Here is a 13,300-nt window from a genome sequence, read left to right on the forward strand (position 1 = left end):
ATTTCGCTGATCCCAACGACGACACATACTTCCTCTAGTGGTGGATTCATACTCCAAATGGCCGGAAATCATCCCAACTAAACGCACCACTACCGCTACTACACTGTCGAGTCTGCGGAAGATCTTCGGGAGATTCGGTATGCCGGAAGTATTGGTAACCGACAATGGCCCACAGCTGACTAGCGACACCTTCGAAGGGTTCTGCGAGCAAAATGGGATCATGCATCTCAAAACAGCACCGTTCCATCCCCAAAGCAACGGACAGGCGGAACGCTTCGTTGACACCTTTAAAAGGACGAACAAGAAAATTCAGGCCGGAGGGGAAGACCTAGACGAAGCACTCGACACATTCCTTATGTACCACCGTTCGACACCCTGTCGTTGTGCGCCTGGAGGGAAGTCACCTGCCGAAGTCTTACTTGGTCGACCCATACGCACTTCGTTGGAACTTCTTCGCCCACCAAGCAACTTCACCAAGATGAACAACAGCAAGCAAGACCGTCAATTCAACGCGAAGCATGGGGCGAAGGAGAAGAGCTTCGAGCCAAAAGAGAAGGTGTACGCGCAGGTGCACCACGGTATCAACTGGAGCCGGATCGCCGGAGAAGTCGTAGAGCGAATAGGTCAAGTCATGTATAATGTGTGGCTCCCAGAGAGGCAACGCTTGATTCGTTCACACAGCAATCAACTACGGAAACGATTTGGAGAAAATAAAAAACCTAACCAAGCTGAGGCAAGTATACCACTAGATATCCAGTTAGATACGTGGGGTTTAAAACCATCGGAAGATCCTACTGCTACCGGGGCTGAACTCTGAACAGAACCACCACCACCGGCACCGGAAGGCTTGAGCGAACTGCAGCAAGAGTTTCTGCCTGAACTTGTCGAACCAATCCATTCGGTACCAGAAAGCTTAAACACCCCGCAGCGAGATTTCCTGACCGAGCTTTTCGAATCGTCGAACCGGCAACGTCGTGCCCGAGTTCCCCCGCCTCGGGTACCTGATTTCGAGGACCCACTCCTACGAAACTCTTCGAGACAACGACATGCACCGGTACGCTATGAGCCATACCAGCTCTACTTAAAAGGGGAGGTGTTGGGGTGCGATCCTGGCGACCTTATCTCTCCGGCTGTCATCCGAACAGCTGTCATCCAACCGGATACTATCGCGGTCTGGCACCATCATATAGTAATAAGAGGCAACTGTCATTGGTCATCCAGAAACCGGCTGAGCACGTTGTGCTATTGTTGCGTAATATATATTTAATAGTTAATAAAGTATCTAATTGTTTGTTACGTTACATATTCGGTCCACCTTTACATCGTAACACTATGGTTCATACAATTGCCAGTAGTTCCTTTTCTATGACATGATACTTGGTCACTGCACCTTCAAGTGCACGACTCGCGAATGCGATCGGCCGGTGCATGGATTTTTTGTTTGACAGGACGGCACCAATATCATAGATGCTAGCGTCTGTCGTAATAACAAAAGTGTCTTGATAATCTTTTGCCCATACAAATTTAGCGTCTTTCTTCAACAAATCATTCAGCGGCTTGCGCTTCTCCGCGTTGTTGGGGATAAATTTTTCGTAAAAATTTACTTTTCCAAAAAACGATCTTATACCTTTCACGTTAGTGGGTGGCTTAAGGCTCTGTATGGCCTGTATATTTGCATTTGTGGGCTTAATGCCTTTCTCACTAACATGTCCCAAATATTCTATTTCTCTATTTAGAAATTGGCATTTCGATGGTTCAATTTTTAAATTATGTCTTCGAAAAGCATCCAATACCTTCCGTAAATTATCGTTATGATCTTCAATGGTATCGCCAAGGATTACAATGTCATCGAGATAAACAAAAGCTTTCATTTCCCCTACCTAAAAAAAAAACAGTATTCATAAGTTTTTGGAATGTTGAGGGACTGTTCTTTAACCCCATTGGCATTCGTGTAAATTCGAAGTGGCCTTTTTGAGTGGAAAACGCCGTTTTAGCCGCATCTCGGCGGTCGATCAGGACTTGATAGAAACCCGATTTCAAATCAATTGAGGAGAAATATTTTGCTCCTCCGACATTATCCAATATCTCATTTATAAGAGGTATTGGATATACAAACGGTTCGGTAACTTCGTTCAATGACCTGAAGTCCACCACAATTCGGTATCTGCATAGCTTTCAACCATATTCTTTACTGTCTTGAATTGCCTATCAGGCAAGTGTGGTCCCCGTGGTTCTGTGGTTAGCGATGTCGGTCGGCTAGCTCTCCCACACGGTTGTGATATCGGGTTCGATTCCCGATCAGGTTGAGGATCTTTTCGAGCTGGAAATTTTCTCAACTCAGCACTGGGGCACGGTGTATCGTTGTACTTATCCTACAACATGCAAAATGTGCCGAAAACAAAATCGATAACGAATTCTCTCATCTAATCTAGTTGATCGAGACCGCATTAGCCACCCAGGCTAGCGTGCGATATTGTTTTTGCAAGTGTGCCAAATTTAACACTTGCCGTAGTTTTTCAATTCTTGCATTTCCTTTTGACTTGGGTGTCAGTTTATCCTCTAATAGGTCATAATCTAACCTCGAGTTAAGATCTAACTCGGCCATTATCATATTTTCCCTGTCATGAGATGTGTCCTTCGGTACCTCATGCGTATGGGGCAGTTTTCCCTCTATGTTGGAATCATATTCTATGGAATTCATGTTAGGAGTTGCTACCCTACCAAGACCTTTTTTTCGGAAAAAAAAACCCTGTACGTGCCGTCGGCACGGAATTAATACTCAGGACTTGAGCGGACAATCGACTTTTATTTTGTACATCACTGCTTAAATATACCCTAAAGGTAACTAAGAGTGAGAGGCTTTCTCCACTCTCTGTTTACCATTTACCTTACTAACTTAGCTTATCTATAGCTCTTAACTTATAATCTAATACCGCATGTACGATAGAACGCATGCGAGAGCATTAACACCATTGAAACGGGGACTTCTGTTTTGTTTACAATCAAATGTTTATCTGTTTGAGTTTATCTAACTGTGGCACAGCAGAAGACTGCGTGAAGTTCTATGCCACCTATTGCATAATCTTTTGATAAAATTGTTGAAGTTCTTTGTCAAGGAATTTCTTCACGAGCTGTTGACAAAGCTGCTCGCGGTAATCTGTCAAGGAAACCAAACCACAATAGGGTCTTAAGTGACATGTATCCAATCATTTACGTAACTTTTGTTTCCAAAGAAGGTGTGAGTGATATTTTTCAATTTGTTTGTCGTGTCGAATAATAAGACATTTCCAATATGCGTAGATTGGATGAAATGACCAGTCATTTCGCGTTCTTTTAAAATGTTCTGCGCGTCTTTTCCTGCGGTTTCAATAAACTTCAACCACCAGATGCCACATATTTTCTCTAAGATAACGTGCTTCCCTGACAAATTTCATTCCTCAACAAACCCACCCGCCCATAACAGAATTAAAATGGTGTACCGCGTTGGAGCACTAACTATCTGGTCACTTTACACATTACAGTTTCTAGATCCCGTCGAACTGAATCTACTGGTATATTGCCTTGTGCCTAAGTTCACGAGCTAATTTTCTAAGCGATTTGTGTTTTGAGATGTTATGTTCAAAGTCGTGCACTGAACTCGTGCTCCGGAATTGTTTGGCCTCTCTTTTTTTATCTCATCGAAATAGCCATAAAACCATATATTACACATCGATGTACATCAGAGAAACAAGTTTCTTATGTTTTTGCTCAGTCTTTTTTCACTTATTTATATATGTAATCACGCTAGTAGATAGCGATCACTGAATCATAAAATGTTAAGCCTAATATAATTGTTATAATAGTAATTATAATAATATTTATAATAATAATTGTTTCTCATCTCCAGGGCTAACCATAAAATCAAACACTGTCGAATCAAAGTAGAAGGGCGATTATATAGCGTTGGTGGGATGGAATTTGAAAGTTTGATTGACTTAGTGAATTTCTATATGAAGCATCCGCTTTACAAGAAAGTTAAATTAACCCATCCAATCTCCAGAGATATGATGAAACGAATCAATACTATGAGCGTGAGTGTAATCAGATATTTAAATAGCTTGAATGAAAAAATGTTTGTGTTACAGGCTCCTGATGATAATGGCGTCTATAGTTACATGGACCCTTCATCTGTAAATGAAAAGGTAATTGTTAATCATTTCTTCATTATGTAAATCTAGCTAGAAGTATAGTAATATGATTTAATTGTTTATAAATTTATGGAATTGTGAGCAAATTTATTAATACTGAATTAATAAATTAATTAATTTATTAATACTGAATTAATTTTTTAATAATCACATGTTGATGCGCAGCAATTTCGTGAAATTCTTCAAAAAAGTATGAACGTATTATTTATTCAGGAAATCGAACTACTGCTTCAATTGAACTTTTGAAAAATATCCCAAATTACAGTACGTGCCATGTAGAAAAATAAACCAACATCTATTAATTGACTGATTGGTTTTCCTTAGGTTTTAGTACAAATGTAAAAAGTTAACTTAATATGAACTCCACAATGAAAGAAATACCTTTACAATTTTGACGTACCGTAAGCCGGGGAGAGAATGTCCCAGTGGGGTGAGACTGTGCCGTCCAACCCGTGACTTGCAAACCATCCCTTCCGGGTCAGAAGACCAATCTTTTTGGTTAAGTATTCGAGGAAACTAATTCAAGAATGATTGGTCCTGTGATCGCCATAGGATGGCTGACAAATCATGGGTTTGTATGGCACAATCTCACCCCCACTGGCACAATATCACCCAATCTTACGGTATATTCGATTAATTCCTCGGCAAATTGGTCAATGGCAAACCATTGGTCTTTTTGATTTGTATGAAATATTGTATTTGCTTTCGTACATGACAGATGTTAAGCCAACTCAATTGAGGGGCTGGCAGCACTTTTCTTGATGTTTTGTGGGTGCTTGAGTGCTGGCTAAACTGAGCAACTTTGCCTTATTTTTCTTTTCGAAAATTTATTTGAATTAAATGTTGAAATGGTTGGAAGCTGATGAACTTTTTTTCTAATGATATCATCATGTGTGTGAAGGTAAATTATTTGATTAGCTTTTTTTTTTGCTCCGTTCTAATTGAATTTTTTCCCACGTTTTCCGAATTCGCTGTCGCTGAGTATAATACATTCGTTGCTTCGTCAAACACTGCATCAGTGATAGCTGGAAATCGACATATTTTGGTGATATATAGTGAAATTGTTGGAAAAATAACTCTGCTTTCTTGTCGAAAACCGAATAAGCAAGAAAACAATGGCGGTTGTTTGTTGTACTTGTGCTCACGATTTGGCAAAATCGGATGAAATCGTTTGCAGCGGCTTCCGTAAATCTTCTTTCCATTTGAAGTGTGCTCATTGTTCACAATTATTTTGGATGATGGCCAATGCATGCTTTCGTCAAGCCATATCATCTACGAACAATGCTATGCAAACAATTGGGGATGATCAAAATAAAGCACTCTGTGAGTTACGGAAAGAAATAGCACTAAACACTACCGAAATAAACACTATTCTCCAGCGAACGCCTTTGCCCGCTACGCCGCGAGTTCCTAGAACACAACAATTAACAAATCTGCGAAAAAGGCCACGGCTTATAATTCCAGATGAACCGTCGCAACAAGAAAACATCCTCGAGGGCACCAAAGACTGTGTCCCTGATGACGCTATACCGTTGGCTGCAGCTAGAAAAGATAACTTGTTCTGGTTGTATTTGTCTGGTTTCGATCCTCATGCAACAGTGGAACAAATCCAAAAACTAGCCAGAAATAATTTAAATACCGATCGAGATGTTGATGACGTTAAACTAGTGCCAAAAGGAAGAACAATCGAAGACCTAACGTTCGTTTCATTTATGATTGGTATCGAATTGCAGCTGAAGGAGCTAGCCCTGTTCAAATCGACATGACAGAAGGGAACTACACAGTGCAACAAAAAGTGACTTTTCCTTCTGCCTTGGTTTCTATATATAATTTTTTTGTGTATTTTGATGCAAAACCAAATATCTCCGAGTTTGAACATATTTCAACTTAAGGGGCAACAACAGCGCCATTTTGAATTTTTGAGAAATCGAAAATTTTTAAGGTTTTTTAGACGCCATTTTGTTTAAGACCAAATATCGTAATGCGCTAATATCTAAAGGTGGTAGTCAAATTATATCTTATATTGAGTAAGAAAGTCTCAGAAATCGATTGGTAGGTGTCTGATCTACGTAAACTGTCAGCAACATGTCGATTTTGCCCCAATTCCCCTACAATATTGATTAAGGTTTATCTCGACGTTAAATTAACCTATTTGAAATCTGTTTAATGTAATTTCAAGAGTGTAAGCGATACTCAAAGATACAATAACAATTTGGCATCATATGCTCCTCCCCCTCTTGCGGGGAGGGGGTTGCATTTTTGGCCAGGACCGGTCAAAACATAAAAATCTCGCTTCAGCTATGAGACGGAATCATCGCGTCTTCGACAAAGTCAAATGCGACCCCTTCCCGCAAAAAGAGAGGATCATATGAAGACAAATTGTTATTGTATCTTTGAGTATCGCTTACACTCTTGATATTACATTGAACACATTCGAAATAAGTTGATTTAACGTCGAGATAAACCTTTCTTAGTATTGTAGGGAAATAGGGGCAAAATCGACATGTTGCTGACATTTCACGTAGATCAGACACCAACCAATCGATTTCTGAGGCTTTTTTACCCAATCTAAGATATAATTTGACTACCTCTTTTAGATATTAGCGCATTACCATTAATGCAAATACATACTCGATATTAATTTGCTCTGTGAAATATACTAAAACCATGCCAAAGCCGGTGTCGTAGAATCACCGTTTTGAGCTCAGTTTTTGTCCGATTCAAGATCTGTTTTTTTTTAAAGATGGGAGATGCTAATATGTGGACAAACTCATGGAATTTTGATATTTGATCTTATAACAAAATGGCGTCGAAAAAACATCGAAAATTTTCGATTTCTAAAAAATTCAAAATGGTGCCATTATCGCCCCTTAAGTTGAAATATGTTCAAACTCGGAAAAATTTGTTTTCGCATCAAACTTCATCAAAAAATCATACAAAGAAGCCAAGGCAAAAAAATTGTTGCACTGTGTTATCTTTCGACCATTCGATTTTCAAAACGGCTCAAACGCACGTACTTTCTTTCGCTTTCTGCCAACGCCGGGACGAAACGATACGAATTAAATATATTTCTGACCCTCCCGTCTCCAACTTCATTCGACACTCGAATTTGGAACGACAACAGCTGATTACCGCCCGCTCGAATATCCACCACAACGAATGCTTACTTTCTACTACCAGAACACGAGAGGACTACGATCCAAAACATACGATCTGTTCATCGCTCTCGCTTCGTGCGACTACGATGTGATAGTTTTCACGGAAACCAGGTTGAAGGATGATATTCTCGACTAGTGATGGGAAATATCGCCCAAAACGGACATCGATAACAATCGATAATGCCGGGGTTTTTATCGATATTATCGATAAGTATCGATAATTTGACAACTAACGTTTGCGGTAAAAAAAAAAATTTTCAGATGGCGATGAAAAAAAACTATTTCAGATGGTGATGAAAAAAACTATGCCAGATAATTGAGTTGGATAAATTTCCCATGGAAGGTCATCATGTTGGCTTCCTCACAAAAAAATATTACTTCCTTGTGTGCAGCCTTCCGGCAGTGAACCGAAACATTCGCCATGGCGGACGAAAACATGCATGTAGCCATGTTTTTAAGCTCTTTCTTCGTTTTTTTATTAATTCATCCTCCGTTTTGTCAACAAAACTGTTGGAATAGGTCTTGCGCTTCAAGATTGTCCAGAAATTCTCGATGGGAAGCAGGTGGGGGACATTGGGCGGATTCGCCGACTTCGGTACCACATCGATATTCAGCCGCTCCATCTCCTCCAACGATCGCCGACGTCAAATCTGGCCAGAACACCGTGTCTTCGCCACATACATAAGACATACGTAACACTGGCGTTTTTTTCTGGTACACGTTGCCCCATAGTACTCCGTACCTCGCCCTGTCAAACTGCTCGATAAATAATGAACAAAATGAATTTTCTTTTTCTCGGTCTTATCGAGCCCCAAAGAAAATCCCATAAGGAACTGTCAAAAAGTTATTTACAAAATCAATGCAGCATTTTTCGAGTAGGAACGAGACAAATGCAGGGCTACGCAGGTACACTGCCTTCAAAAACAACTCAAACAGAGATTTTTTTTACAGAGGTTGGTACTTTCGAGTAGTTCATTTTGTACCAACTTTTTTGGAAGATTTCTTCCTGAGTGTTACGTATGTCTTATGTATGTGGTCCTCGCTCTTATGGTATTTCTTGATGAACGACGCAACTTCTGTCAGGCACTTCGTACTATAAATTTCCCCGTTCACGGCCAGCCCGGAGCGAAAGAAGAGCAACTTTAACATCCCTTTCTCGCTGATTGTCAGCCACAGCCGCACCACATACATAAGACATACGTAACACTGGCGTTTTTTTTCTGGTACACGTTGCCCCATAGTACTCCGTACCTCGCCCTGTCAAACTGCTCGATAAATAATTAACCAAATGAATTTATCCTTTTCTCGGCCTTATCGAGCCCCGAAGAAAATCCCATAAGGAACTGTCAACTGAACTGTCAGCTACACTGCCTTCAAAAACAACTCAAACAGAGGTTATTTTACAGGGGTTGGTACTTTCGAGTAGTTCATTTTGTACCAACTTTTTTGGAAGATTTCTTCCTGAGTGTTACGTATGTCTTATGTATGTGGCCGCACCTTCTTTGGAAACTTGGTCTGTGAAATAAACTTTACCTCGGTGCTTACTTCCTTCGTGGGGGAGGTAAAATACGAAGAGCGCTGCTAGTCGTTGCCATCCAGGGTGAGATAGGTCTAGTCGTCCAATACCACTGCCGCGTCGCGATTCGCCGGGAAAATCGACTTTACCATCTTATTCAACCGCTGTCGCTGCGTCATTGCCTGCAGCTCCGAGACCAGTGGACGGGACTGCCGCTTCCTGCATGTATGTCCATGTTCTCTAGATGCTTTTTCACTGTTTTAGAGCATACACCAACCTCTCGGCCAAGTGCGAGCCACTTTTCCCTCAGTCTTCCTCTTCAGCACCCTTTGAAGCTTCTTGTCGCGCAAGGTCGTTGGTCGTCCGGAACCGGGCTTTCTTTCGATGCTCTGATCGTTGTCCAATAGTGTCAAGATGTTGTAGATGCCAGAACCGGCATACCCGGCGTCCACAAAGTGCCGCACGATGTCCGTTTTTGACGCGGCGGGGTACCGTTCTTTGAACGCGCACACTTCTGAACGGAGTAGCTTGACTTTTTTCGCTATCTCAGTTAGAGTTTGACTGATAGAGCTGTCAAATTTTTTTTGATAACTCATGGGTTACTATGATTAATGATGCATGAGTAGTTTCGTCAAGGCGATTAAAGGTAAACCCATGAAAAATCGGCAATTTTTGTCCATTTTTTTACCTCAAACGTTATTCGACAAATGCAATTTTGCTATATAAATTTGTTAAAAACAGAGACAGAGATGGCCCAAACAGAATAGATACGTTTGCGTTGCGTTGACGTCAATGTGACAGTAAATGTATGGGCTAACTGTCAAATTGCCGCAAACGCAGCCGCGACGTATCCATTGTGTTAAGGCCTTGAATGACAAATTTTACGATACCGCGAATGAAAATTCAAACAACCGGACGAGTTAAACAGTTTGTTTTGGAAAGTCTTCGGGTTTTACGCCGGGAGTGCTTTCTACGGAGTAGTTTCAAACCGAAGTTCATTTTGAAGGTTGTATAACTAGAGAAATAATAGAAGCAGGCAAAATTCTGTCAATTTTTAAATGGCCAAAACTTCACGAAAAATGAATCAATTCTGACAAAACAGATTCCATTTTACTGGAAAACTGTCCTAGTTTCCTAGTATTACTTGAGAACTGGACGTGACCAAGGGTCACTGGAAATGTTTCGGATTTCCGGAGTGTGCGCCAAAGTGTACAGAGCGTTGCAAATCGAGCGAGAAGTAAAACCTTTTTTCTCCTTTCTGCTTGAGAACGAAACATATGTTACGCTTCTCGAGTCTTTTGTACACACGCTTTGGAGATACCCTTTCTTCTTCATGCATTCCCTTGAGTAGCAGCAAGCACGCACCGACACGAACACACTCTTTCGTATTGCTACTCAGCTACCGTAAAAGAGTACGTGAGTAGGAGTACTCGACTAAAATTGCTCGACTAGGAGTGCTTGAAAAACTGTGCTCGAAAACGAAAATGCTTTCTTCCCGGTTTAGCCTCATGCACCGACAGTGGGGTAACGTGTAGGGTATCGAACTGCTTCGGTAAGTTTTTTACAGCAGTCTAATGCAAAACCAGCCGAAGCGAACCGCTGCCGAAGTAGTCCGATACCCTATCATTTTTTTTCCCCTATGCAACCATCGCAAAGCATCTTGAAACAATTGTCTTCGGCTAGTAGTTCTCGCGAGTTGGGCAATAGGTTCACACGAGTACACATGAGGAGGGTAGACGGGAGTGTGTGCATATGATCTCGGGAGTAAATGCGAGCAAGAAAGAACGAGAAATAGCTTGAATAGAGAATTCTCTACTGTGTGAAAGCGGCATCATCGAGAACCTCACATGAGGTGTTGCATGCCGCTTACGAGCGAGACTAACAACACTGAGTGTACATTTTTGCAACGCGTAGAACTTTTTCTGACATTCTGTTTCACTAAGGTTTATATGGTGTCAATAAATCAGAATTTATTTCGGGTTCATTGGTAGCCAAAGATTGAAAATTCGCCAAGGAATCACCGAGGTATTTATCAAGTATGGGTGTTGATTTTGGCGGTTTTTTCCCTGTTGGGTACTAATTTTCTTTAAGCTTGCAGCACTCTAGCAGAATTCAATCGAACATTGTGGGTGTGTAGGTCTTGTTAAACCAAGCAACTCTGCAAACTTGCGTTTGAAAATTTATCTGGATTAACATTTAAAAAGGTCAGATTATTTTCACGCGGATTTTCTCTAAAAGGTTATTTATGCAGATTTTCAAATTAACGTGGTTTTTTACGCGAATTTTTGAATTAAAGCAGTTAATCAAGCGGATTTCTGAATTAACATGGTTTTTTCACGAGGCATGTATCCCCCGCGTAAGAAAACCCAACTGTATTTGAACCTTTTCAATTAATCAATATATTTTAGTAAAAATTATCTGAACTTTCCTTCAAAAATATAAAAAATTGAGTTGAAGATCCTACTCTGAAAAAAATATAGTTTTAAAAACAAAAAATGATTTAAGAAAATATCGGTGATCTCAGATTTTTTTAAATGAAGTATTTTAGATAGACAATTTCGTTGCCTGAAACGTTCTATGTGTTGCAAAAATGTACACTTTGACACACACTCTTGAAATCCGAAACATTTTCGGTGTAGGTTGGTCACACCCAGAGTCTATGTTTATAATAAGAGTCCCGCAAAGATGAAACCAAAGGAACCAAATCAGTGTCAAACGAGGGTACCAATCGAGCAATGTAAATAAACAAGGTGATAATGTTAGGAGTGGATGAAAAGTGTTGTAATTGAGCGTAATAAAGAATATGTGTTTTTCCGAAGTTTCACTTACACATTTCAATCCAACATTAAACCTGTACACTGGTTCACTCAAATTTAACAAAACATTACCGGTGTAATCTTTCAAAACTGTGTACCTTGTGAAGAATTTCAAAAAATGATATTCGCTTATGCATGGTGAAAAACAGAACTGTATAGTTTTTGGCAACAAACGGCATATAAACTGTGTTGCCGAAACGATAGATTTTCTCTTCGCGCGACTCTATATACACATAGACTCTTGTCACACCAAGTTCCCAAGTAATACTAATATAATACTGTTTTCTAGTGAAATGAAACCGGTTATCAAAATTGATTCATTTTTCGTAAAGTTCTGGTCATTTAAAATTCGAGAGAATTTTATTTATCTCAATTATTTTGTCTACCCCAGGATATTTTTTGGCGCAACAATTTCGTTGATTTGGATTTTTAGTGGAACTAAAAATTGTTTGTTGGGTAACAGATACTTTAAACTTAAACAGTTCCAAGGTAAACTAAACAATTACCAGAGAATTACCAATAGACTGCCGCTATGCATGTCCATCATATAATAAGAGTTGGCAAGCCAAAGAAAATGCATTTTATTACAATTTCGTATCATTGCTTTTTATGAGATGGTGCAAAAAGTTTGGATATTTTTTTAAAGTTCTCCAGTACTAAGTTGTCGAATTCATCTGTTCTTAGGAAACTAAAATCTATAAATACCTTATTAGTTATCATTATTTCTCAGAAACTCAGTGACACCCGGGGCTAAAGGTTCGCCCGCACCACCCCCAACAATGCTAAATCTTGTCGAATAGCAGCACCCAACAAATACCTAGCAGCAGAAGCAACTCCTGGGGTAGGGTAGGTGAGCTCTCCTTCTTTTGAGTCTCCTCCAGTAACCAGCCGCACTGACTTTTGCTTACCCTTATAATATCGATAATTATCGCTAACGTCAAAAAATTAACGATAATATCGATGACCATCATTTATCGATATTATCGATAAGTATCGATAAGTTTCCCATCACTATTCTCGACTCAGAGCTTACTGATAGATATACAGCTCCAGCTCGTTTTATTGTTATTGCACAATATCCGACAGTGTTGCCATTTATGACATTTATCATACGGCGTACACCAAAAACAAAAAATATAAAAAAAAACTAAACCTAGCGGTCAGACCCAGCCTTTCTCATTCAAACTTTTATTTGTAAAAATAGATTTACATGAAAGCTTCAATCCAATAAATGTATATTCACTCTTTAGGTTCTAAAATATTGATGTTGCAAACTTTACATATAAAAAGGCAGTTCGGTCTGTCTGTCTGTCTCTCTGATCCATATAGGCTTGAAAACTACCGAACCGGTCGACGTGAAAATTTGAATATAGGGGTTTCTGGTGCCGATAAAGGTTCCTATGATAGTTTGAGACCGATAAAGGTTTGTGTGGTCCCCGTGGCTCTGTGGTTAGCGATGTCGTTCGGCTAGCTCTCCCACACGGTTGTGATATCGGGTTCGATTCCCAATCGAGTCAAGGATCTTTTCGAGCTGGAAATTTTCTCAACTCAGCACTGGGGCACGGTGTATCGTTGTACTTATCCTACACATACAAAATGTGCTAAAAACAAAATCGATAACGA

The 13,300-nt window shown here is 40.1% G+C and overlaps 1 protein-coding gene across 3 annotated transcripts in view; it reads left to right on the top strand.

Annotated features, from left to right (window-relative positions):
- LOC129725653 (1-phosphatidylinositol 4,5-bisphosphate phosphodiesterase gamma-1) overlaps window positions 1-13,300 on the top strand; it is a 603,559-nt gene that overhangs the window by 309,551 nt on the left and 280,708 nt on the right. For 2 of the 3 annotated variants that reach the window (XM_055681705.1, XM_055681704.1), the window contains exon 8: window positions 3,887-4,181. In XM_055681705.1, coding sequence (XP_055537680.1) covers window positions 3,887-4,181 — 295 coding nt within the window. The remainder of the gene's footprint in view (window positions 1-3,886; window positions 4,182-13,300) is intronic. The other variant, XM_055681706.1, reaches the window with a different exon arrangement.

This window comes from Wyeomyia smithii, chromosome 2, assembly GCF_029784165.1.
Source record: "Wyeomyia smithii strain HCP4-BCI-WySm-NY-G18 chromosome 2, ASM2978416v1, whole genome shotgun sequence".
Taxonomy (NCBI): Eukaryota; Metazoa; Arthropoda; class Insecta; order Diptera; family Culicidae; genus Wyeomyia; species Wyeomyia smithii.